This window comes from Pantherophis guttatus, chromosome 1 (genome assembly GCF_059756535.1).
Source record: "Pantherophis guttatus breed Tessera chromosome 1, ASM5975653v1, whole genome shotgun sequence".
Lineage (NCBI taxonomy): Eukaryota > Metazoa > Chordata > Lepidosauria > Squamata > Colubridae > Pantherophis > Pantherophis guttatus.
The window spans coordinates 342057070-342083513 of NC_142063.1; the positions used below are offsets into that span (position 1 = coordinate 342057070).

General features: G+C 46.2%; 2 protein-coding genes across 3 annotated transcripts in view; one reads left to right on the forward strand and one right to left on the reverse strand.

Moving 5' to 3' along the window:
* Window positions 1-1913: 1913 nt before the first annotated feature.
* TUBD1 (tubulin delta 1) lies at window positions 1914-24811 on the reverse strand. Its single transcript, XM_034434577.3, has 9 exons — window positions 24374-24811; window positions 21933-22117; window positions 18752-18899; window positions 16012-16228; window positions 12405-12636; window positions 8176-8340; window positions 7116-7256; window positions 4999-5182; window positions 1914-2342 (listed from the first exon to the last, which is right to left on the reverse strand). The coding sequence occupies exons 2-9, from the start codon at window positions 22099-22101 to the stop codon at window positions 2240-2242; spliced, it is 1359 nt and encodes a 452-aa protein (XP_034290468.2). The 5' UTR covers window positions 22102-22117; window positions 24374-24811; the 3' UTR covers window positions 1914-2239.
* RPS6KB1 (ribosomal protein S6 kinase B1) overlaps window positions 24570-26444 on the forward strand; it is a 32695-nt gene continuing 30820 nt past the window's right edge. The window contains exon 1 of one of the 2 annotated variants that reach the window (XM_034434576.3): window positions 24570-25064. In XM_034434576.3, coding sequence (XP_034290467.1) covers window positions 24993-25064 — 72 coding nt within the window. In that variant the 5' untranslated portion in view covers window positions 24570-24992. The remainder of the gene's footprint in view (window positions 25065-26444) is intronic. The other variant, XM_034434575.3, reaches the window with a different exon arrangement.

The following is a 26444-nucleotide window of genomic DNA, read 5'->3' on the forward strand; positions in this document are numbered from 1 at the left end:
GTTGCTTCAGTCGGTCTGTAGCTTATATGAAAGTAACATGTCCTAAAAATGGAGTAAATATGATGTTTTTCAACTTTGGTAGCTTTAAGATACCAAAGACTCCCAGAATTCCCCAGCCGGCATGTTATTGCAGGGGTGTTGTGCTAATACAGGGAATCCTCAACTTACGACCACAATTGAGCACCAAATTTCTGTTGTTAAATGAGACATGTGTTAAGTGAGTTTTGCCCCATTTTATGACCTTTCTTTCCAGCGTAAAGTTAATCACTGCAGTTGATAAATTAGTAACTTGGTTGTTAAGTGAATCTGAATTCCCTGTTGACTTTGGTCGCGAAAGGAGATCACATGACCTTGGGACAGTGAAACCATCATAAATGTGAGTCAGTTGCCAAGGGTTTGAATTGTGATGACGTGACCCTGGGGATGCTACAATGGTCATAAGTGTGAAATATATTCAGAAGTCACTTTTTTCAATGGCGGTCACTAAACGAACTGTTGTAAATCGAGAACTACCTGTATATGGCAGTCAGAAACCAATGAGTTGTGGTTTATAAAGCTTGATGTCTTTTAATAAAATAAAATTTCTAAATCTGAAAAAGCACTATTAGATAGCTACAGAGTTTTGGGTTTATTGTGTAGAAGCAACACACCAAGACTTGGTTAACTGACACCGTTGGGGTTCCCCAATAAAAGGCCGGTTGCCAAGTGCCTGAATTTTTGATCCTTTGACCATGGTGGTGTTGCGATGGTCATAAGTGTGTGAATGAGTTACTTTTTCCAGTATTGTAACTTCCAATGGTCACTAAATGAATGACTGTAAATCAAGGACTCCCTGAGCCCCATTTTTCAAACAAATGGCTGTCCAATCTCTTCTTAAAAGCTTCCAGTGGCAAGTTGTTCCACTGATTCATTGTTCTCACTATCTGGAAATTTCTCCTTATTTCTAGGTTGCTTCTCAGGTGCTTGGGAGAATAGCTTGACTCCTTCTTCTTTGTGGCAGCCCCTCAAATATTGGAACACTATCATGTCATCCCCAGTTCTTTTCAATAAACTAGACGCACCGTTCATGTTTTAGCCTCCAGTCCCCTAATCCGGTGGTAAAATCAATTTTTTTTTTACTACCGGTTCTGTGGGCATGGCTTGGTGGGCGTGGTGTGGCTTGGTGGGCATGGCAGGGCAAGGATCCTGCAAAATCCCCATTCCCTCCCCACTCCTGGGGGAAGGATACTGCAAAATCTCCATTCCCTCCCCACTCCAGGGGAAGGATACTGCAAAATCCCCATTCCCTCTCCACTCCTGGGGGAAGGATATTGCAAAATCTCCATTCCCACCCCACTCGGGCCAGCCAGAGATGGTATTTGCCGGTTCTCCAAACTACTCAAAATTTCCGCTACCGGTTCTCCAGAACCTGCTGGATTTCACCCCTGCCCAAATCAACACCCTTTTTACATCGTGGCGACCAAAACTGGATGCAGGATTCCATGTGTGACCTTACCACGGCCTTATAAAGTGGTATTAACACTTCACGTGATCTTGATTCTGTCCCTCTGTTGATGCAGCCTAGAACTGTGTCGGCTTTTTTGGCAGCTGCTGCACACGGCTGGCTCATATTTAAATGGTTGTCCACTAAGACTCCAAGATCCCTCACAGTTACTACTATTGAGCAAGGTACCATCTATACTGTACCTGTGCATTTTGTTTTTCTTGCCTAAATATAGAACCTTCCTTTTTTCACCACTGAATTTCATTTTGTTAGATAGCGCCCAACGTTCAAGTATCTTAAGCCTATCTTCCAGTATGTTGGCTATTCCTGCCAGCTTGGTGTCATCTGCAAATCTGATGAGTTCCCCATCTATCCCTATCTATGTTGTTGCTGTCGGAAGAAAAAAAAAAAGAGTATTCACACAGGAAGCTGTCATAAATTAATGGTTATATTCAGTACAAAACATATAAAACCAGGAATGTAGAAAATATGCAGGCTGGTGACCTCTCTCTAATCTATTGATGAAGCCTGATGTGATGCATAGTTGAGCTCATTGTTCCCTTTCAAATATTTGTCATTAAACGTACTTCCTCTGCGAAAATGTGCAGCTCCTAAGAGAGGTATGGAAACGCTGGCATTTGTTAAGGCACTGCAGAATCCGTGTCCTTTGTTGGGACGGATGCATGGAAGATTGACCTCATCAGTGTCTTGGGGTCCTCTTGGAAAAGGCACAGAGTCCTTATGTGATTTCGGAAATCAGAGGCTGCCGTAGCTGGCAATCACTTGTTCCAAGGTGGTGAAACAGCCCAGGAAGTCATCTTCTTCAATCCCAAATTTAGAATACTGGTGAATGTAAGCCCTGCATGGAATGAACAAGAGGTTTTGGTGAGCAAGAGCGCCTATCATCATCATCTTTTAACAATCCCATAATCCCCAGACTCCAGCCCCCATAAATTGCGGGCTGGAGTCTGGGTAACTGAATGGAGCTAGCAGAGTGTTTTACTGGCCGGATGCCCTTCCTGTTGCCACTGTGGAGTTTTGTTCAGCAGATAGACCATATTTTTCACTCCATAAGGTGCACTCCCAAAAGTGGGTGAAAATGTGTGTGTCTTATGGAGCGAATATTGCCGAAGCCCTGCCCATCCGCTGGCCCCCACCTGCTGGCCTTTTTTGGCCTCCGTGTGTCCCGTTTTCGGCCTCCGTGCAGGACTTTCGTGGAGGCCAAAAACGGAAGTGCGTCTTATGGTCAGGTGCGTCTTATGGAGCGAAAAATACGGTATTCTCAGTGTGCCCAAAGAGAGGAATATCTGCCTCTACTAAGGATGGAACTCACAGCCTCCTGATTGTGAGGCGACAGCTCCACTTCTAGGTTACCGCATCACTCAAGCAAAGAGCGCCTATCCCAGTTCAAATTACCCACAGCTCCTTGGAGGGAAAGTAATGGGACATGAATTAATTGTGGGCAAAATATGTCATGTAATATATATGGGTACGTGGTTAAATGCATACTTTTTTATTTATGTACTTATTTTGTCATGTTTACGTCGTGTATATTGGAGGTGGTAACTCTTTGAGAGCAGTATGCAATGAAATTTCATTTTAATGTATGCCAATTAGGGTACATTAAAAGTGACAATAAAGTTATTCTAAGTCTAATACAGGTAGTCTTGGTGGTGCAGCAGACTAAGTCTGCTTAGTAGACTAAGTAGCACTTAGCTGCCAGCAATTAGTGCGAGTTCAAATCCCACCAGGCTCAAGGTTGACTCAGCCTTCCATCCTTCCGAGGTAGGTAAATTGAGGACCCGGATTGTGGGGGCAATAAGATGACTTTGTAGAAACACCACTTATGGGGGGCCAAAAGCCCTAATAAGCAGGTGTATACAAAAGAATGAAGGCTATTGCTATAAGTGCATTGTAAGCCGCCCTGAGTCTACAGAGAAGGGCGGCATATAAATTGAACTAATAAATAAATAAATAAATAGTCCTCGACTTACAACCGTTCATTTAGTGAGTGTTCAAAGTTACAACAGCACTGGAAAAAAGTGACATGACCATTTTTTCACACTTGTGACCGTTGCAGTATCCCCTTGGTCACAGGATCAAAATTTAAATGCTTGGCAACTAACTCGTATTTACGACGGTTGCGGCGTCCCGGGGCCATGGGATCTCCCTTTTGTGACCTTCTGACAAGTGAAGTCAATGGGGAAGCCAGATTCACTTAACAACCAGGTCATTAACTTAACAACTGCACTGATTCACTTAACAACTGTGGCAAGAGAAGTTGTAACATGGGGCAAAACCCACTTAACCAAGGGTCTCACTTAGCAACATAAATTTGGGGGTCAATTATGGTCGTAAGTCGAAGACTACCTCTACAATGTTGGTTTGGATTAGTGTTACAGATTGAGACGATCCTAAAGGAAAACAGTCCTTGGAAGGACAGATCCAGAAGCTGAAGCTTATGACCACAACTGAGCCCAAAATTTATGTTGTTAAGCGAAACACTGGCTAAGTGAGTTTTGCCCCGTTTTACGACCTTTCTTGCCATCGTTGTTAAGTGAGTCACTGCCGTTAAGTGGATATGGCTTCCTTGTTAACTTTGCTCATCAGAAGATCGCAAAAGGGGATCACGTGACTCCAGGACACTGCGACGGTCATAAATGTGAGTCCGTTGCCAAGCATCTGAATTTTGATTATGAGATTATGGGAATACTGCAATGGTCATAAGTGCGAAAAAATGGTCATAAGGCGCTTTTTTCGGTGCCGTTGTTAACTTTGAACGGTCACTAAGCGAACTGTTGAATGTCGAGGACTACATGTATTTAATGTGCTTTCCCTGATTCCACTCCTGTGAAAACAACTACAGTAGTGGCCAAAATTGAGGAAACCTTTTGGGAAAAGTGTATTTTCTAAAACTAGCTAATAACACCACTTTTTTTTGGAGTAGTACTATAAAATTATATATCAGTGGAAAGATAATTTAACCAAGAATGTAAGGCAATAACTTTTATGAAGGATTTGCTATTAGAATAGCAGTTACAGTAGAAAGAAGAAAAGTGAAACACGTAGAAAAAACGAGATATACAAAAATTATCACCAGAGAAAAAAACAAAAATTATCAAGTCAGTTCTTTGTTGGGTAATCTTTAGCATGAATTACGGCCTTACAACGTCTTCCCATGGAATGAACCAAGTCTTTTAGTTCTGCAGCTGTTCTCATGTGAAACCAAGATGGAATGATGGCTTCTATTAACTGGGTTTTATTGCTGGGTCGCTTCTGACTAACAAGGTTCTTTAGTCGGCTCCCTAGATTTTCAATTGGGTGAAGGTCTGGACTATTCCCAGGCCATTCCAGCAGTGGAATAGGATTATTTTGAAACTCCAAAAAAAAAGGTGGTGTTATTAGCCATCAAACCTCAAAAATACACTTTTCCCAAAAAGGTTTCCACAATTTTGGCCACTACTGTACATATTGTCCCAAAAAGGGAAAAGGGAATTTAATTCTTTTCAACTTACTTGGAAGCGAACATTTTCCAAGCCTTCCCCACGAGGCTGTTGAGTGGATTGAGAAGAAACTGGCTATTGCTGACCAGAGAGGCCGACTTCTCATACTTATTGAAGGCTCTGGGTGTTTTCCAGACGCTCAAAGCTTGCGGAGGATGGAGCCAGGGAGTGTACAAGGCTGGATCCTGGAAACCTCCTGCAAGGAAGGGACAAGAAACTACCACATAGATCACATACCGTATTTTTCAGACTATAAGATGAAACCGGAGTATAAGACGCACCTTAGTTTTTGGGGAGGAAAATAAGAAAAAAGCTGATTGGCAGACTGTTCCCAGAGGTGAATTTTAGCAACAGGTTTGTTGGTTGTGAGCTCTGCGCCTTGCTTTTTCAGCCTCTGAAACCTCTGTTTCAGAGGCTTTTTTTCTGAAGCTTTGTTTCAGAGGCTTTTTTTCTTGTCTTTTGAAAAGTTTTTTCATTTTTTATACACATAATATAAAATGCATTTTATTATACATAATTAATCATATATGTATATATTTTCCTTAAAGAAAGCATTAAAATAAGACATTTTAATTACATTCAGAGTTGCTCTTCTACCTTTTCTTCCCTCGTTTCGCAACAAACCTTCTTCTTCTCCTCCTTTTTTTCCCTTCCCAACCTCCTCTCCTCTCCTACTTTCTCCTTCCTCCTCTCCTCCCTCCCTACTTCCCCTTCCTTTCCCCCACTCCTCTCTTTTTTCCTCCTTCTGACCTTCTCTCCTACTCCTGCCCCCTGTCCTTCCTTCTTCTCCTTTTCCCTTTCTGCCTTTCCTCTCACTCCCTCACTTCCCTAGGAAGAGAAACTTTTTTTCTGAAGCTCCTTTTCAGAGGCTTTTTTTCAGCCTCTGAAACCTCCATTTGAGAGGCTGGGCGAGGCTACATTTAGAGTATAAGACACACCCAGATTTTCATCTTCTTTTTTTGGGGGAAAAAGATGCATCTTATACTCCGAAAAATACGGTAGTTTGTCCTCACTTAGTGATCACAATGGGAACTAGCAACTTGGTTGCTAACGGAGCAGGAAATGATGGAATTGTGAGTGGGTTTATGACCTTATTTCCCCGTCAGTCGTTACGCAAAGCGACATGATTACTAAGTGAAAAATCACAAAATCAGTGTGATTTAAGATTTTGCTTCTGCCTTCTGTATTAACCCTGCTGGTCACAAAGGGAAAGGCACACCTGTTGCGAATATGCGACTGACAATTGTGTGACTGCGGGGCTGTGAATCGGATGTTAAGTGCAAGTAGGGGTGGTTTTTTTGGCAATGTCATAACTTTGGGACAGTCCTTGCACAAGGCAGTTGGTTAAGAAAGGGCTATCTATACAGGTATGACCTTGGGACAGAATTTATGTTGTTAAGCAAGGCAGCTGTTAAGTGAGTCACCGCCAATTTTGCTTTTCGTCGTGGTTGTTAAGCGAATCACTGCAGCTGTTTAATGAATCATGGAGTCATTAAGAGAATTCGGCTTCACCCATTGACTTTCAGATGCCAGCTGAGGCCACAATGGTGATTGCATGACCCCAGGACATTGCAATTGTAATACATACAACTTGACAATGGGACTTTGTTTGACAACGGCACTGAAAAAGTGACTTAGGACCAGTCCTCACACTTACGACGTTGCGTTGCAGCATCCCCACGGTCACTTGAACAAAATTTCGGTGCTTGGCAACCAGCTTATACGTACGACAGTTGTGGCATCCCTGCGGTCACACGACCGCCACTTGTGATTTTCCCAGCCCACCTCCAACAAGCAAAGTCAACGTGGAAAGCTGGATCCGCTTAATGACCATGTGATTCACTTAACAACAGCAACGCTGAACGACCGTGGCAAAAAGAGAGGTTACAAAACTGGCACAACTCGTTTCTTCAACACGTTGTTTAGCCGTCAAAATCCTGGTCCCAATTGTAGTCATAAATTGGGGACTACACATAGCATCAATTTTGTCTCAGTTCCATTATTTCTAGAAGGAAATAATGGAACCATTATTGGAATGGAAGGAACCATTCCAAGAGGAATAGTTGTCAGCAGCCACAGAGGAAAAGCCACACCTGTTGTCGCTGCGTCTCACAACCGCACGCGCTTACCCAGATCTGCACACTGTACGTCCTTCCCTCGCAGAGTGACCAAATTGGCAATGGAAGTATTGAAATTCACCGTCCGGTTTGAAGGAGGTTTCTCAGCTGCAGGAGCTCTGCTGATTGGAGGCCGCACCTGCCAGTCAATACCTGTGAAGGTAATGTGAACAGGAAGGTCAACGTTGTGGGCTGTCGGCAGCTAAATCAGAGGAGGTGTCAGCTTCCAAGCTGCCATAAGGAAGGAGAGGAGAGGCTTCAACTTTCACCTACTTAATTCCCCTGAAGAACTGTCTCCACGGAGATGGGATGGGAGGAGGGACATTCCTGTGAACTGAGGGATGGGATGAGGAATGCGCCTTGGAAGTTGGCCAATGAGACGCAGAGAATTGGGAACCGGAAAGAGAGGTTTTTTTGGGGGGGGGGCAAAGTTCAGTGCTAACTGTGCATTGAGTCAGGGTCAGTTCGTTATGTTCAATAAAGAGAAAAATTTCCTCAAAGATTGGGCGTTTGGAAATTCATTTATTTGGAGATAACAATGAAGCTTGACAGGAGGAAGGAGAGGCGTGGGAGTCAGGGTCAGCATCAAGGCAACCTGAGAGCTCCAAGGGGAAAGAGAGAGTGGAGCTGGCAGAGAAAGAGAGAGAGAGAGAGAGAGAGACAGAGGCAGAGCCTGGGCTGTCCATCAGCACTCAGATGGAGAGTCATCACCCCCCAGGTCTGGAGGCGGCTGATGAGGAAGAGGAGGAACAGCTGGGTCCAGTGCCTGACACATGGATGCACAGAAGGCAGAGGAGAGGAGAGCAGTGGAAATCTATGGGCCGGTCTCTGGGATGGAAGAGCTACCAGGACAGACACCTATTCATCTTCCGGCCAGCCGGACTTGTTAGCCGGCGTTGAGAGAGAAACTTTTTGCCAGGGGTTCCGGGAACTCCTAATAAAGGAATCTTTGAGTTAACTTCAGAAGGTTTGTCGTGTTTGGAGAGCTGGGTCAGAAGAGTCAAGACAAGTGACTCAAGGAGTGCCTGCACGGCCTCTTCAACATCTGGAAACAAGGCAGCTTTGATCTCACCTTCTTCCATTTTGGCGTTGGCAATGAGCATCTGCCGGAGGTGTTTCAGGAGCCCAGGCCAAGCAAAGGTGGTGTAGGCTAAGGAATTCTCGGACATTTGAGGGATATTCCGGAGACCCAGCATCTTAAACTCCGGATGGGGAACTAAAGCTTCCATCAGATCCCCTGGAAAAAGGGAAATGAAGATTAACAGTGCGGCTTGAACACTTCAATTCTATGAAAAATTGAGCCCCCTTGGGCCTTAAATAAAAAGATTACAGATATACAGGTAGTCCTCGGCTTACGACCACAATGGAGACCAAAATTTCAGCTGCAAAGTAAGAGAGTGGATACGTGAAATTTTGACCCCTTTTACGACTTTTCTTGCCACACAGTTGTTAAGCGAATCACTGCGGGTCTTACATTAGTGACACGGTTGTTAAGCGAATCTGGCTTCCCCCACTGACTTTGCTTGTCAGAAGGCCGCAAAAGGGGATCAGTCGCGTGATCCCGGGGACACTGCAACTGTCATAAATATGAGTCAGTTGCCAAGCGTCCGAATTTTGATCACATGTACATGGGGAACGCTGCAAGGGTTGTTAAGTGTGAAAAATGGTCATAACTCACCTTTTTCAGTGCCGTTGTAACTTTGAACTAAATGAACTGTAGTCCTCGACTTACGACCACAAATGAGACCAAAATGTCCATTGGTAAGCAAGCAATAGCTCTTAGATTTATATACCGCTTCAGAGTGCTTTAACAGCCTCTCTATGTTGTGATCCAGGCCCAAGTAAGTAGTAGGAAAAATCAGTCAGTGAAAAAACAAACAAACTTTATTCAAACAGCTGAGAATTACTTCATTCCCAGCGTCGTTCAAGTAAATTAAAGCAAATTCCTCCCAACACAAATTCCTCAGTCCTATCGCAAACCTTGGTCCAATTAGGCAAACTGCCTTTCTTGGCAAATGTTCAGAACTCACAGATACAAAAATAAATACAAGACATAGATGAAGAAAAAGACAAAGCTACCAACGTTGTTTTCCGGCAAAGCCCAAACGCCGTTGCTGGTCTGTTTTAAGCCTTATGGGAGGGGCCAATCATCTCTTGGCCTTACTCCCGAGTTGTCCTCTTTGCTTGAGCTGCTCTTGCCTTCTGGCAGCTCTTCTCATGCGTGCATTAGGAACAGGCTCCTCCTGTTCCTCTGCCTCTCTACTGTCAGGCTCTGGAGGCTCCAAAGTCCGCATATCACGCCCGGATGGCCCTGGCCCCATCTCTGCCTCTGACACAGAGCCCTCATCCGGGCCTTCCCCAGCCTCCAGGACTGGCCCATGTTTTTCCTCAGCCTCCTCGCTGTCCGACTCCGCTGCCAGCTCCGGAGGCTGCTGGCGGACCACAACATTCTAAGTCAGCAAACCTATGGCACACGTGCCACAGGTGACACACGGAGCCATATCAGGGGGCACGCAAGCATTGCCCTAGCTCAGCTCCGGCACGCTTATCTGATTTCCAGGCCTTCCAGACCCACCAGAAGTCGGCAAACGGGCCGTTTCTGGTCTTTGGAAGGCTTCGGGGTGGCGGGGGGGAAGGCCCGTTTTCACCCTCCGCAGGCTTCTAGAAAGCCTCTGGATCCCGGGGAGGGTGAAAAACGGGACTTCCGGTCCTACCAGAAGTCAGCAAACAGGCCGTTTCTGGCCTCCAGAGGCTTTCATGGAGCCTGGGGAGGGTGAAAAACGAGCCTACAGGGCCTACTGTGCCATCACATGCCAAAAACGGGAGCACGGGGAGGGGTGTTGCTCGTGCATGCGCGGGGGGCGGGGCGCATTGAATTATGGGTATTGGCACACACGCACATGACCCCCCCACGCTCCCCACACTTTTGGCACGCGACGGCAAAAAGGTTAGCCATCACTGTTCTAAGCGGTTTACACAGTCAGCATCTTGCCCCCAATGATTTGGATCATCATTTTACTGACCTCGGAAGGGTGAAAGGCTGAGTTAACCTTGAGCCGGTCAGGATCAAACTCCTATCAGTGGGCAGACTTAGCCTGCAATAGCAACTTAGACTTATATATACCACTTCACAGTACTTTAACACCCTGTCTAAGCTGTTACAAAGTCAGCATTTTGCCCGCAACAATCTGGGTCCTCAGTTTACCGACCTTGGAAAGATGGAAGGCTGAGTCAACCTTGAGCTGGTGGAGATCAAACTCCTGGCATTGGGCAGAGTTTGCCTGCAATACTGCATTCTAACCAGTATGCCAAGCAAGACAGTTAGTTCTTAAGTGAGTTTTGCCTCGTTTTACGACCTTTCTCGCCACAATTGTTACGCGATTCACTGCAGTTGTTAGTCACAAGGTTGTTAAGTGAATCTGGTTTCCTTATTGACTCTCCTTGTCAGAAAGTCGCAAAAGGGGATCACATGACCCCGGGGTACTGCAACCGTCATAAATACCTGCCAGTTGCCAAGTGTTCGGATAGTGATAATGTGATCATAGGGATGTTGCAACAGTTGAAACGCGGTCATAAGTCACTTTTTTGAGTGCTGTTGTAACTCTGAACGGTCACTCAATGAATGGTTGTAACCTGTAGACTAATAACTTGTATGAACCTCTTTGCCAATATACAGGTAGTCCTCAACTTACAACCGTTCATTGAGTGTCCGTTCAAAGTGACTTATGACTGTTTTTCATAGTTACGGGCAATGCAGCATCCTCATGAACTTGTGATCAAAATTCAGATGCTTGGCAAGTGGTTCATACTTATGACCGTTGCCAAGGTCATGTGATTGTTTGACAAGCAAAGTCAATGGAGAAGCCAGATTCACTTAACAGCCGGTGTACTAATTTTTTTTTTTTTAATTTGATTTATATGCCGCCCTTCTCCGGAGACTCAGGGCGGCTTACAGTGCGTTAAGCAATAGCCTTCATACTTTTGTATATTTTATACAAAGTCAGCTTATTGCCCCCACAAACTGGGTCCTCATTTCACCTACCTTAGAAAGGATGGAAGGCTGAGTCGACCTTGAGCCTGGGGAGATTCGAATTTACAGTAATTGCAGACAGCTGGTGTTAATCACAATGCTATTAGTCTGCTGAGTCACCAGGCCCTTTTTTATCAACTGCAGTGATTCACTTAACAACTGTGGGAAAAAAAGTCATAAAATGGAGCAAAACTTACTTAACAAATATCTCACTTAACATAATTGGGGCTCAATTATGGTCGCAAGTCAAGGACTACCTGAAATTTACACTAAGAAGAGGACAGTGTCCAAGTAACATACCCATAGCAAGCAAATCTCCGAAGCAGGTAATTTCTTCAAAGAATAGGTTTATTGGATATATTATATTGGCACAGGCTGGTGAAAACCGACTCTGAATATTCCCGCGGTTTTCCCCCTAATTAAAAGTAAGTTTGTCACTTTCTCAAAACTATCAGTCACGTGGTCCAATCAGGATACCGTTCAGTTGCTAGGTGATTCCAGTCTCCGCCTTCCAAGCACCTGCAGGAATGTCCTTGGTTCCCAAGAGAAAGTATACTATTTTGACCACAACACTCCAACTATCTGTATTCCCTCCCCCCTCTGTCCTTCCTCTCGAATGTGTCAGCGCTGAAGTCTCAAAATGGCCTCAGTCAGGCCAGCTAAAGGGTTGACGGACAGAAGATGCCACCGGAAGCTGATTTTTGCCTTCTGTTTTATTTTGGGTTTCCGCTGCATCAGGTTGATTTTGAGGGAAAGTTAGTGGCTAAGACGCTGAGCCTGTCGATCGAAAGGTCGGCAGTTCAGCGGTTCGAATCCCTAGTGCCGCGTAACGGGGTGAGCTCCCGTGACTTGTCCCAGCTTCTGCCAACCTAGCAGTTCGAAAGCAGGTAAAAATTGCAAGTAGAAAAATAGGGACCACCTTTGGTGGGAAGGGAACAGCGTTCCGTGCGCCTTTGGCGTTTAGTCATGCCGGCCACATGACCACAGAGACGTCTTCGGATAGTGCTGGCTCTTTGGCTTTGAAACGGAGATGAGCGCCGCCCCCTAGAGTCGGGAACGAATAGCACATATGTGCGAGGTGAACCTTTACCTTAGGCCAAACCAGCGTTTCTCAATTTTGACAACTTGAAGAGGTGTGGACTTCAACTCCCAGAATTCCCCAGCCAGCACAGCAGGCTGGGGAATTCTGGGAGTTGAAGTCCACACCTCTTCAAGTTGCCATGGCTGAGAAACCCTGGACTAGAGAGTTTTTAAAAGGAGCAACTAAATACCTAGAGGTGACCTGCTGTAGTGAGCCGCCTCTTCGGAGGAGTAGGCCGGCTGGAAGACGCTTCCCAACTGATGTGCGATCGCTCGATTGACATCCTGGAAAGACACCTGCTTGATCTTCATCAGCTGCAGGCAGATCTTATGGACGGCATCGTTCTCATGCACCAGAAGGGCGTCCGAGGATTGGTATAAGTGGGAAAGCGTCAAGACGGAGTTGTAATTTTGGACAATCACCTTGAAAAGAGGGGGGAGAGAATGGAAGCGGCTTTAGATATAGGTAGTCCCTGTCTTATGACCGCAATCCAGCCAAAAACTCCCCACTGCTATGCGAGGAAGTTGTTAAATGACCTGTGCCTCGTTTTATGACAGTTTTTCCACAGTTGTTAAGTGAATCATGCCGTTGCAAAGCGAATTTGGCTGCCCCCATTGACTTTTGCTTGTCGGAAGCCGGCCGGGAATGTTAGCAGATAACAGAATAACAGACTTGGAAGGGACCGTGTAGGTCATCTAGTCCAACCCCACACCCAAGCAGGAGACCCTACACTCGTGATGGCGAACCTATGGCATGCGTGCCACAGGTGGCACATGGAGCCATATCGGTGGGCATGTGAGCATTGCCCTAGCTCAGCTCCGGCACACATGTGCACACCGGCCAACTAATTTTCGGGCCTTCCGGAAGTCAGGAAACAAGTCGTTTCCAGCCTCCAGAGGGCCTCCAGAGGAGTGGGGAAGGCTGTTTTAGCCCTCCCCAGGCGACAAGAAAGCCTCTGGAGCCTGGGGAGGGCAAAAAACGGGCCCACCGCACAACCCCCCCCCCAATACTCTCCCCGCTTTTGGCACGCAACGGCAAAAAGGTTAGCCATCACTGCCCTACACCATTTAAGACAAGTGGCTGTCCAGTCTCTTCTTAAACACTCCAGTGATGAAGCACCCACAATGTCGAAAGGCAAGCTATTCCACTGGTTAATTGTCCTCACTGTTAGGAAGTTTCTCCTTAGTTCCAGGTTGCTTCTCTCCTTGATGAGTTTCCATCCGTTGCTTCTTGTCCTGCCTTCTGGTGCTTTGGAGAATCAACTGACCCCCTCCTCTTTATGGCAGCCCCTCAAATCCTGGAATACTGCTATCACTTCCCCCCTTGTCCTTCTTTTCTATAGACCGGTCATACTCAATTCCTGCAGCTGTTCTTCATATGTTTTAGTCTCCAGCGCCTTTAATCATCTTAATGGCTCTTCTTGCACTTTTTCCAAAGTCCCAACTTCTTGTTTGTAATGGGGTGACCGAAACTGGATGCAGTTATTCCAGGTGCGGCCTTAGTAAGGCTTTATAAAGTGGTACTAATACGTACTTCACGTGATTTTGATTCTATGCCCCTGTTTGTTGTGACCCAGGCCCACGTAATTGATATTACATGCAAAACAGTTCCAAAAAAACCAAACAGATTTTATTAAAACAGCTGAGAATTAACTCATTCTCAGCATATTCTAAATTAAATGAAAGCAAAGTCCTCAAAACACCAGTCTTTAGTTTATTACCGACCTTGGGATAATTAGGCAAACTGCCAAAGGCTTTTCTTGGCAAAAGTTCAGGAGCAGAAGACGTCGACAAGAAATAAATGCAGCAAGACAAGAAACAAATCTATCAACGTTGTTTTCCAACAAAGAGCCCAAGAGACGTTGCTGGTCTTTTAAGCCTTATGGGAGGGGCCAATCATCTCTTGGCCTTACTCCTGAGTCGTCCTCTTTGCTGTAGCTGCTCTTGCCTTCTGGCAACTCTTCTCATGCGTGCAATAGGAACAGGCTCCTCCTGTTCCTCTGCCTCTCTGATGTCAGCCTCTGGAGGCTCTGAAGTCCACGCATCACTCCCCGATGGCCCTGGCCCCATCTCTGCCTCGGACGCAGAGCCCTCATCCGGGCCTTCCCCAGCCTCCAGGACTGGCCCCTGTTCTTCCTCAGCTCCTCACTGTCGACTCCGCTGCCAGCTCTGCAGGCTGCTGGCGGACCACAACACTGTTTATACAACCAAAGGATTGTATTAGCTGTTTTGGCTGCTGCCGCACACTGCTGGCTCTTAGCCAGTATCTCTTACCTGTCTCTCAAGGTCATTCCCACATATCATTACAGGTAGTCCTCTGTTTACAACCATTCTTTAGTGACCAAAGTAACAACAGCACTGAACAAAGTGACTTACAACCAGACTTCGCACAAACGACCGTCACAGCATTCCCATAGATAGGTGATCAAAATTCAGGTGCTTGGCAACCGGGATGTATTTACAACAATTGCAGCATCCCAGGGGCATCTGATCCCCACTGATGATCATTCTAGGTAGCTTCTAACAAAGAAAGTTAAGGTGAACGCTGGATTTACTTTACGACTTTGCGATTCACTTAACAACTGATTTGCTTCAGAACTGCAGCAAAAAGATTGTATTAAAGGTTGTAATTTGTGTAAACGACCACCTCACTTAGTAAGAGAAATTCGGCTCCCAATTGTGGTCGTAAGTTGAGGCTCACATATGTGCATTATATCAGTTTTGGAAGACAATTTTCTTTTTGCTTCTAAATTTTAGCCGGGGAAGTTGGGAGGGGCTTGTTGTTGGAGCGGTAGAAAGTTAAATCATAACAACATTCCATATTCAAGGACTTTTGCCTGCGTCTGATGGAGACTGCCTGAAGATTGTATCCGGCGGAGTGTGAAGAGTTGATTGGACAATGTGATGAACTTGTGGGTGTGGGGCAGGGCTGTGAACTCTCAGCTGCGTGGGGGAAACCTGGAAGCTTTCAGATCGAGCCGAGGTGGCGCAGTGATTAGAGTGCAGTACTGCAGCTACTTCAGCTGACTGCTAGTTCGGCAGATCAGCGGATCAAATCTCACCGGCTCAAGGTTGACTCAGCCTTCCATCCTTCCGAGGTGGGTAAAATGAGGACCCAGATTGTTAGGGGGCAATAAGCTATTTAGTATACTGTCTTTGGTGTAAGCCGCCCAGAGTCCTCGGAGAGTGGGCGGCATAGAAATATGACTAATAAAATAATAAAATAAATTCTCAGAATTCCCCAGCTAGCAAGGTTCAACTCATGACCACCTTAAAGACAACATCCATTTACCGCTTCGCAAGCAGCATATGATATTCTGCAGAAGATTGCCACTAGCCATGGAGGTTTTATTTACTGGGCTTTCCTAACCGCTAGTTCTTGATAGTCCTGTCTTGTTTCTTCAGCCTGTCTTGTTCTCAGAATAATTTTAAGAAGAGGTTGGACAACTGTTTGTCTGAAATGACAACGGGTTTCCTGCTTGAGCAGGGGGTTGGACTAGAAGACCTCTAAAGTCCCTTCCAGATTTGGGTATTTGGGTTTTCCCAGATGTGCCAACATGAGATCTCTAATAAATTGCAACTTTGAGGAACCTCAGGCCTCAGAGTTTTATTTTGTTGGGGGCGTTCCTTGGAACCCTGAGACATTACTTTTCCCCAAATCCCAGGGAAGTGTCCTGTCCCGTCCCACCCCAATTTTTCTGGCCTGCTCACCCTGCACCACTTCCTGTCTTAGGTTTCTTTGCACCCATAAGCAAGAAAATCCGGCACCCTATAATGAAGGAGAGCTGGGACACTCACCTCCCCGGTTCCGTACGGCCAGATAACATGGTTGAGCAGGAAGGAGTTTGGATAGGCTTCTCTCAGGGCTGCCGTCACAAATGCCCCCAGGCCTGACCCCGTCCCACCAGCCATGCTCATGATCATCAAGAAGCCGCTTAGTCGGTCACATTTCTCCGCTTCCTTCTGAATGAGGTTCATGATCGCGTCTTCGTGTTTCGGGCCGTGGACGCAGTACCTGGCCAGAATTCAGGAAAGAAAGAGGATGTTTTTAACCCAGCTGCCCAAACACGACAAACTCTCCGTAGTTAGATAAATGTTCCCTTTATTGCTTGCAGCCCCAGCAAAACGTTCTCCTGTCCGGCAGGGGAGATGAATACCGTATTTTTCGGAGTATAAGACGCACCTACCTTTTTTGGTGAGGAAAAGAAGAAAAAGAAATCTCCCTCTGCTTCTGCCTCTGAGCAATTTTGCCTCCTTGCAGCAAACAGCAAACAGCCTGCTTTACTTTCAGTTTCGTTTTCAGCATAGCTTGATTAGCACAAGGGGAAAAAAAAAACTGCTCCAGCAATTTACCTCTTTGCAGCAAGCAGCAGAGCCCTGCGCAAAACAGCTGAGAGCAAATCAGCTGAGAGTCGGGAGGCTGATCCAATCAACTTGTGCTAATTAGGCTGTACTGAAGCTGAAAGGAGCTGCTTTTTCTTGCTGTTTGCTTGCAAGGAGGTAACTGCTGTGAGGCAGAGGCCAAAGGGTGGGGGGGGGAAGTGGGTGGGCGGTGCTACATTTGGTGTATAAGATGCACATAAATTTTCACTCCCTTTTAGGGGAGAAAAAGGTGCGTCTTATACTCCGAAAAATACGGTAGTTGTCTGCCACATCTATTCATCTCTGCCCCCTGCCTTTTATCCTCAGAGCTAGGGTGGGGCCTTGCTAGCAGCAGTGGCTCTTCCGTCCCATGGACCGGCCCATAGATTTCCACTGCTCTCCTCTCCTCTGCCTTCTGCGCATTCGCGCGTCAGGCACTGGACCCAGCTGTTCCTCCTCTTCCTCATCAGCCACCTCCAGATCTGGGGGCTGTTGACTCTCCACCTGAGGGATGACGGACAGCCCAGGCTCCGCCTCTCTCTCTCTGACAGCTCCATTCCCTCTTCCCCCTCGGAGCTCTCAGATTATCTTGATGCTGATCATAACTCCCACGCATCCTCCTCATCTGATTCAGTTGCTGGAGGGGTCGGCCATAACATAGGATATGGGGACATTGTGCTAGAAACAAACTGCCTGGTTACAGGTTAGTCCTTGAGTTACATGAGCCCAAAATTTCCGTTGCTGATCGAAACAAGTGGTCATTTCGCCCCGTTTTACAACCTTTCTTGCCATGGTCGTTAACTGAATTGCTGCAATTGTTAAGTTAGTAACCCCGTTGTTATGTGGATCTGGCTTCCCCATCGACTTTGCTTGTCAGAAGGTCGCAAAAGGGAATCGCGCGACCCCCAGGACACTTGCAACCGTCATAAGTACATGCCAGATGCCAAGTGACCAAATTTTGATCGTTGTGCAAAGGTCGTATGTGTGAAAAACAGTCATAGGTCACTTTTTTCAGGGCTGTTGTAACTTTGAACGGTCACTAATTGAACGGTTGTAAGTCGAGGACTACCTGTATATAAATCAGGGGAGGTCTCAGAAGCGGTAAGAAAGCAGAATCAGAATTTATCGAGGCAACATAGCTAGCAGGCTGAACGGCTAACAGGTAGCTCTCAGACTTAACAATCGTAAGGGAGCCTGGGATTTGTGCCGTAGGCCATGACGGTCGTAAATCAAGGCACCCGTATAACTGGACCCAATTTTACAGCTATATTTTCCAGCAGTTGTTAAGGGAATGCCATGGTCATTGAGTGAACATTGTTGAATGGTATAGGGAGGTATAGGGGGTTGGACTAGAAGACCTCCAAGGTCCCTTCCAACTCTGTTATTCTGTTGTCTGACCAGTTATTAGTCAATTTAAATGAGAGCCTTGGTGGTGCAGCGGACTAAAGCGCTGTTAAGTAGCACTTAGCTGCCAGCTGCCTGCAATTACTGCGAGTTCAAATCTCACCAGGCTCAAGGTTGACTCAGCCTTCCATCCTTCCGAGGTAGGTAAAATGAGGACCCGGATTGTGGGGGCAATAAGCTGACTTTGTATAAAAAAAGAACACCGCTTGGGGGGGGGGGCGAAAGCCCTATTAAGCAGGTATATACAAAAGTATGAAGGCTATTGCTTAACGCATTGTAAGCCGCCCTGAGTCTCCAGAGAAGGGCGGCATATAAATCGAACCAAGAAAGAAAGATTTTTCCCCCCCAGTCTGGTTATTTGTTATATGTTATTCTGTTGTTGTTCAGTTAGTCTTTGCTTAGTTAGTTAGAACAGTTAGAACAATTAATCAGTGGAACAATTTGCCTCCAGAAGTTGTAAATGCTCCAACTCTGGAAGTTTTTAAGAAGAGGTTGGATAACCATTTGTCTGAAGTGGTGTAGGGTTTCCTGCCTGAGCAGAGGGTTGGACTAGAAGACCCCCAAGGTCCCTTCCGACTCTGTTATTCTATTCTATTCTATTCTATTCTATTCTATTCTATTCTATTCTATTCTATTCTATTCTATTCTATTCTATTCTATTCTATTCTATTCCAATTGCAAAACTGCAGGATTCCTTCAGCAGCTGTGCTTTGAAGAACCACCCGGAGAAATAAATAAAAGGGTGATTAGTTTGGATGGCAATCCCACATACCCGTGTGCCCAATTGTTTCCCGATCCTTGTTTCTGACAGAAGGCAGACTGGGGGCCATATCTCCAATTCCCAGTTCTTGAGGCGAAGGATAAAGTTTGATTGATCACTTTCGGTTCCATGTCAACCAGGACAGCCCGAGCAACCATACCTAAATAGGAAAAAAAGAGAAAAATGAAAAAAACCCACAAAACACCCTTTTACAAAACTGTACTGGAAAAAAACAAGATAAATAGGAAATACGGGGTAGTCCTCGACTTGCCACCATAATTGAGCCCAACATTTCTATTGTTAAGTGAGCTTTGCCCCATTTTACAACCTTCCTTGCTGCTGTTTGTTTGTTTGTTTATTTATTTATTTATTTATTGGCTCGATTTATATGCCGCCCGTCGATTTATAAGTCTTCTCTGGAGACTCAGGGCGGCTTACAATGCTTTTAAGCAATAGCCTTCAAACTTTTGTATATACCTGCTTAGTAGGGCTTTCACCCCCCTAAGCGGTGTTCTTTTTTATACAAAGTCAGCTTATTGCCCCCACAAACCGGGTCCTCATTTTACCTACCTCGGAAGGATGGAAGGCTGAGTCAACCTTGAGCCTGGTGAGATTCGAACTCGCACTAATTGCAGGCAGCTGGCAGCTAAGTGCTACTTAACAGCGCTTTAGTCCGCTGCACCACCAAGGCTCTTAAGTGAATCAACTGCAGTTGTTGAGTTAGTAAACATGGGCTTCTCCGTTGATTTTGCTTGTCAGAAGGTCGCGAAAGGGGATCACATGACACCCCCCCCCCCGGACACTGCAATGGTCGTAACTATGAACCAGTTGCCAAGCGTCTGAATTTTGATCGCATGATTATGGGGACGCTGCAAAAGGTCGTAACTTTGAAAAATGGGTCATAAGTCGCATTTTCCATTGCCGTTATAACTTTGAACAGTCACTAAACGAACTGTTGTAAGTCAAGGACTACCTGTTATTTTATGGACCGATTTTATGACCATTTTTGCAGGGGATGTTTAGTGAACATCAAGTTTTTAAGGAAACCAAGCTAGGGGCACGGTTTTGCTGAAAATGGAAAGCAAATGCCAGTTTTTCAGCAAAACCGTTTTAAAAGACAATCATGTGACCATGGGATACGGCAAATGGCCCTAAATGCGCTCAGGCTGATGAGCTCCAAAATTTGGGTCATGTGACTGCGAGGGGAGGGGCCTGTTAGAACTTTGACTCTGGGTTGTTCTTAAGTGAATCTGGCTTCGTTGACTTTGCTTGTCAGACGGAGGCTAGGAAAATCGCAAATGTAGTCCAGTGGTGAAATCCAATTTTTTTTTACTACTGATTCTGTGGGCGTGGCTTGGTGGGCGTGGCAGGGGAAGGATATTGCAAAATCCCCAGTCCCACCACACTCTGGGGCCAGCCAGAGGCGGTATTTGCCGGATCTCCAAACTACTCAAAATTTCCGCTACTGGTTCTCCGAACTGCTCAAAATTTCCGCTACTGGTTCTCCAGAACCTGTCAGAACCTGCTAGATTTCACTTCTGATGTGGCCCCGAGACATTGCAACCAGGGGTGGGTTCTAAATTTTTTTTACTACCGGTTCTGTGGGCGTGGCTTGTGGGGTGGGGGTAATGTGACTGGGTGGGCGTGGCCAACTCTTTTTTTTTTTTAACTTTTAAAAGCATATTTTCTACAACCTGAAGAGGTTGCAGGAAAACATGCTTTTAGAAGCTTCTGACGATCAGGCAAGTCAGCTGGAATCGCCAGAGGCTTTTAAAGGCATTTCCCCCCCCCCACAACCTCTTCAGCTGAAGAGGTTGTAGAAAAAATGCTTTTAGAAGTCTTTGAAATCCCAGCTGAGCCGCACGATCATCAGAAGCTTTTTAAAAAAATTTTAAAAGCATTTTTTCAGCCGAAGAGGTTGTAGAAAAAATGCTTTTAAAAGTAAAAAAAAAGGCTCTGATGAGGTAGGCGGGGTAAGCGAGCGGCGACCGGGCCGGGGACTGGTTTGGGGGCATGGCCAGCCAATGTTATCTCCGAACTATTAAAAATTTTTACTACCGGTTCTGGTGAACCGGTGCGAACCGGGAGCAACCCACCACTGATTGCAACCATTATATTATACATGCCAAGTGCCCAAATTTTGATTAGGTGACCCTAAGGAAGTTGTGATGGTCTTAATAGCAGCAATAACTTAAGACTTATATACCACTTCATGGTCCTTTTACAGCCCTTTCTTTACAGAGTCAGCATAAGTGCAAGGATCGGTGGCAAGTCACTTTTTCCAGTGCTGTTGTAACTTCAAATGGTCACTAATGGAAGTGTTTTAAGTCGAGGACTACCTGTACAGGCAAAGTCCCATGCTCCATCCATCACGTGAAGTATTAGTACCGCTCTATAAAGCCTTAGTAAGGCCACATCTGGAATACAGCATCCAGTTTTGTTCACTACACTATAAAAAAGATGTTGAGACTCTAGAAAAAGTGCAGAGAAGAGCAACCAGGATGATTAGGGGACTGAAAACTAAAACATACAAAGAACGGTTGCAGGAACTGGGCATGGCTAGTCTAGTGAAGAGAAGGACCAGGGGAGACATGAGAGCAGTCTTCCAATATTTGAGGGGCTGCCACAGAGAGGAGGGGGGGGGTCAAGCTGTTTTCCAAAGCACCCAAAGGCCAGACAAGGAATAATGGATGGAAACTGAACAAGGAGAGATTCAACCTGGAAATAAGGAGGAATTTTCTGACAGGGAGAACAATCAACCCATGGAACAGAAGTTGCCTTCAGAAGTTGTGGGAGCTTCATCACTGGAGGCTTTCAAGAGGAGACTGATTGCATTGAAGATGTTTTTTTTATTTGTTTTTTATATTTGTTTAAAAAATAAAATTTTTGAAATTAAGAAGAGACTGATCAAGGATTTCCTGACAATGAGAACAATTAATCAGTGGAACGACTTGCCTCCGGAAGTGTCCCAACACCGAAGGTTTTTTTAAAGAAGAGATTGGACAGCCACTTGTCAGAAATGGTATGGGGTCTCCTGCTTGAGCAGGGGGTTGGACTAGAAGACCTCCAAGGTCCCTTTCCAATTCTGTTATTCCGTATTCTTCTCCAGCCTGGTTTGTCACAGTCTCGATTCTCCCTCGGGGAGCTTTGCCCCACCACCTTTCAAGAGGTCATTACGCTGATGACTTCTTACCTTCATCTTTTTCCTCAAAAAAACGTTCTTTACAAGCTGCCTGGTAAGAGTCGTTCTCCTTCTTGGAGCAAAACCCCTGGGAGCTGTGGAGGTCTGTGCAGATGGTATCAAACACCTCACGCCCAATTTGGTTGCCGCACTGACCCAGCTGAATGGCTACGATGGACATTCTTAGCTGCCTTTCCCTGAAGAAGAGGAGACCACGTTTTAATCGCCATCTTAAACCTGGAATCCGACAGCCCCAACTTTATTTATTTATTCACAGACTAACATGGAAAACAAATTCTTAAGTGGAGCATGTTAGAAAACTGGAAATGTAGAAGGAATTTGTCCTAATTGAGCCCAACATTTCTGTTGTTAAGTGAGGCATTTGTTAAGCGAGTTTTTTCCCGCCCATGCTATAACTTTTCTTGTCACTGTTATTAAGTGAATCGCCGCAGTTGATAAGTTAATAACCCGGTTGTTAAGCGAATCCGGCTTCAACATTGACTTGGCTTGTCAGGAGGTCACAAAAGGGGATCGCATGACCTCGGGGCACAGCAACGGTCATAAATATGAACCAGCTACCAAGCGTCTGAATTTTGATCACAAGATCATGGGGATGCTGCAACGGTCGTAACTGGGAGAAACAGTCGTAAGTCATTTTTTTCCATGCTACTGTAACTTTCAATGGTCACTAAATAAACTTTTGTAAGTTGAGGACTACCTGTAAAGAGCAGAGTGAGTGTTGATTATTTGTTGTGGGTCCTGTGTTCTGATTCCACACCAACACACACAAATCATTATATTACAGGTAGTCCTCAACTTCCAACTGTTCATTTGGTGGCCATTCGAAGTTACAAAGGCACTGAAAAAAGTGACTTATGACTGTTTTTGTTGTGGTCCGTCAGCGGCCTGTGCGGATTGTAGCTGATTCCAACAGCGAGGAGGCTGGTGTGATGCTGTGCCAGCAGCCTATGCAGCTGGCACTCGAGTCAGACAATGAGGAGGCTGGAGAAGATGTGGTGCCAGAGGCGGGGATTCAGCCAGGGCCTTCAAAACCTCCAGAAGCTTCCTTAAGTGACGAAGAAGAAGAGGAGGAGCCTCTTCTCAATGCACGGGCACGCAGAGCTGTCAAAAGGCAGGAGTGGCTCCTCAGGAGGAGGTCTCCTCGAGAGTAAGGCTTGGGGCTAATTGGCCACTTCCTTAGCCTATTTAAGGAAGGATGACAACTGAGGCAATTTGCAGGGAACAACTTCATTCACTCTCCTTCGCGTCTGGATCTTAGTTCTCTTATCAGTGTCCTGCAAATTGCTTCTGGGCTTTCTGCCAATCCTAGTAAGATTACGATTATTTATTCTTTGGATTCTTGTAGGCTGTTAAGAAAGTAAATTAAGAGCCTTTGTTTGAAAAAGACTGATTTAATTTAGTAAACTAAGGTTTGTACAGACTTTATGTGTGCTGCGTTCTTTGGGTCCGTAGCTGGGGCAGAACAGTTTTTCATACTTACGACCATTGCAGCGTTCCCCCATGGTCACATGATCAAAATTCAGAAGCTTGGCAACTGGCATGTATTTATGACGGTTGCACTGTCCTGGGGTCATGTGATCACCAACACATGTATTGTATGTGATTATATTAACAATATTTTCTATGTATGTCCATATGGACACACACATAAAATATTGTTAATATAATCTTAATACAGTACATGTATATATGAACACACATAGAAAATATTGTTAATATAACCACATACAGTACATGTGTTGGTGTGTGCATTCCTTTGAATCAGAGCAGACCTACAGTGTAATTATTATAATTGCCCCAAAATGCTTATAAATTTAGCATGTAAATTTAATAAATATTTAGAATTAACTGATAGCCTGACCTATACCAAACTTTATACCTAGCACACAATAACCGACAACAGTCAAATGTTTTGCCTTACTATACTTTTAAGTCAAATTCTTACAGACTGGTATGGACTACTACTGTATACTAAATATATTATAACAAATATGTATGTATTACTTTACTGAGGGAAAGAAATCAACCTGCTGCTGCTGATCGTTACAGAGAAGCAGTCTATACATTATAAGCTATTAGGTAGCAAAATATGTTTATGAATTCAAAAATAGTTGGCAGAATTTAATTTAATTAGAAAACCATACCGCGCAAATTCTTAGCTATTACCCTTAACGGTAACAGGGTTGGAAGGGACCTTAGAGGTCATCTAGTCCAACCCCCTGCTTACGCAGACCTGTCCTAGGGATTCGAACCGCCGAACTACCGATCGACAAGCTCAGTGTCTTAGCCACTGAGGTCAGATAATATTATTAGCTATATTATGAACAGCTGACATAGTTAGCCACTTATACCATATATATATATATATATGTATCCACGTTCTACATGTATATTGTATATAAAAATATAAATTATATAACAGCTCCTTTTACCCGTTTCCTTCTTCCTCCCACGGCGCATGCGCTTAGGTTTCCCCAAGCAACAGCCACGGCCCTTTTCGGCTCATTCCGCGCATGCGCCCACCAAGCCCGTCGGGCCGAGGCGGGAAAATCAGTCTCGGGGAAAAAAAAGTTATCCGAGAAAAGGGCAGGTGGGCTGCCTCAGTCGCGAGCGTGACGCATGCGCCCTATCGACGCCGGCGCACTCGAGCGCTGTGGTTTTTAAAAACACGCCTTTCCCAGTCATCGAGCAACCGCCGTCCAGGCTGTGTGCGCGCGCGCGCGCGCGTGTGTGTGGAAGTCAGCGTTATCCCGCCCTTATTGCGCTTGCGCGGATCGAGGCGGTTCCGTCCTTCCAGGACGGCCACGGCGACGTCGGGCCCAAACCTTTTGAGCGGCAAAGCTCGGCTTGGCGCGCGCCCGCTCCGACGCATGCGCGTTGGCGCCGGCGAGCTTGAGGAGGCAGGGCCTGGCTTAGCCCCGGCGATGGCGGCCGTCATGGCGGCGCTGTGGGTGGGTGCCGCGGGCCCATGAGGCGCTCTCAGTCTTCACCCGGACGCTCCCGGCTCTTGGCAGCGAAGGCGGCTGTCCCGCACGCTTCGTCCCCGGGGCCATGGCGGGCGTCTTCGACATCGACCTCGACCAGCCCGAAGAGGCGGCCTCGGACGAGGAGCTGGAGGAAGGGGTGAGCGCGGCGGCGTGGCCAGGAGGCCGAGGGCGGCGTGGGGAGGCCGGGCCTCAGGGAGCGAGGCGAGGCGGGCCACCCCGCCGAGGCGGAGACTCCTCGGGTCCCGCGTCTCCTTTTCCCCGCCGCTGAGGGAAGAGGCTCCTCGCGGCCCTTCTGGCCCTTGGAGGACGGGATGAGGGACGTTAAAAGAGGCCCAACTCGGGCGGGGGGCAGCCCCTGAGCGGCCTCGGAGAACCAAGCGGGGACAGGAGACCACCAGGAAATCTTGTCCTGGGTGGGGTGGGGGCATGAGAAGCCTCTCGGAAGAAGGTCGTGGCCGTCGGGGTCTCAGGCGTCGGTCTGGCACCGGGGAGACCCGGGTTCAAGTCTCTCCCTAGGGAGATAGATTAGGCCGGTTTCCTCTTCCATACCCAGCCTACCTCGCAGGCAGGTGGTTACGGGAGCCAAAAGAAACGCCCTGTGCCCTCCGCCTGGATTGCAACGCAAGTCTCGCTCAGCTGCAAATGAAAGAAATGCTGAATGACTCAGAGCTGGGAGGGGCCCTGGAGGTCTTCTAGTCCAGCCCCCTCCTCAAGCAGGAGGCCCTGTAACATTTCAGACAGGTGGCTGTCCAGTCTTTTCTTAAAAACCTCCAGGGAATGGAGCACCCACAACATCTAGTGGCAAGCTGTTCCACTGGTTAATGGTCCTAGCTGTTAGGAATGTTTCCCCTTAATTCCAGGTTGCGTCTCTCCTTGATTAGTTTTTATCCATTAGTTGGCCTTTGGGTGCTTTGGAAGATAAGTTGACCCCCCCCCCTTCTTTGTGGCAGCTCCTCAAATACTGGAATACTGCTATCATGTCACCCCTAATTCTTTTTTTTTTTTTTCCTAGACTGGCCAAACCCAAATCCTCCAACTGTTTTTCATATGTTTTAGCCTCCAGGCCTTTAATCATCTTAGTTGCTCTTCTCTGCACTTGGGAAAAAGTGGACCTAAACTGTGACTCAAAGGCGCTTTTAATGAACAGAAGAGCCCTATTAATTTGAAGAAAATGTTAATTACTTCAATTAATTACAGGAGGGCCTTCTCATGAGATGCTGAAGGGAAGAGCCAAGCTAGGTCCCTGAGGGCATCTTCTGCCTCTTGCCCATCTCCTTTGCATTTGTATAGTTTCTTATGGACTTTTTTCCTCCTTGAATTTATCCAGTCCCTCTTTAGAAATGCCCCAAAACCGTGGCATATAAAAGGACCCAGGCTTTTTAACCAAAGTAAACATGACCCCCAAAACTGCCCTTCAAAAGGGCCCAGGCTTTTGAACCCAAGCAAACATGGTGACTTTTTTTTTTAAAAAAAGTGTCACATTGGCAGATTTATTGCCAATGGTCTGTGGGGCCAG

Coding starts and splice junctions, on each gene's coding strand:
- TUBD1 (XM_034434577.3), bottom strand. CDS start 22,101: ATGTCCATCGTAGCCATTCAGCTGGGTCAGTGCGGCAACCAAATTGGG. Junction 18,900..21,932: donor TTTTGAGGAAAAAGATGAAG/GTAAGAAGTCAT, acceptor TTTCCTATTTAG/GTATGGTTGCTCGGGCTGTC. Junction 12,637..16,011: donor GGCCGTACGGAACCGGGGAG/GTGAGTGTCCCA, acceptor CCTCTTTTCAAG/GTGATTGTCCAAAATTACAA.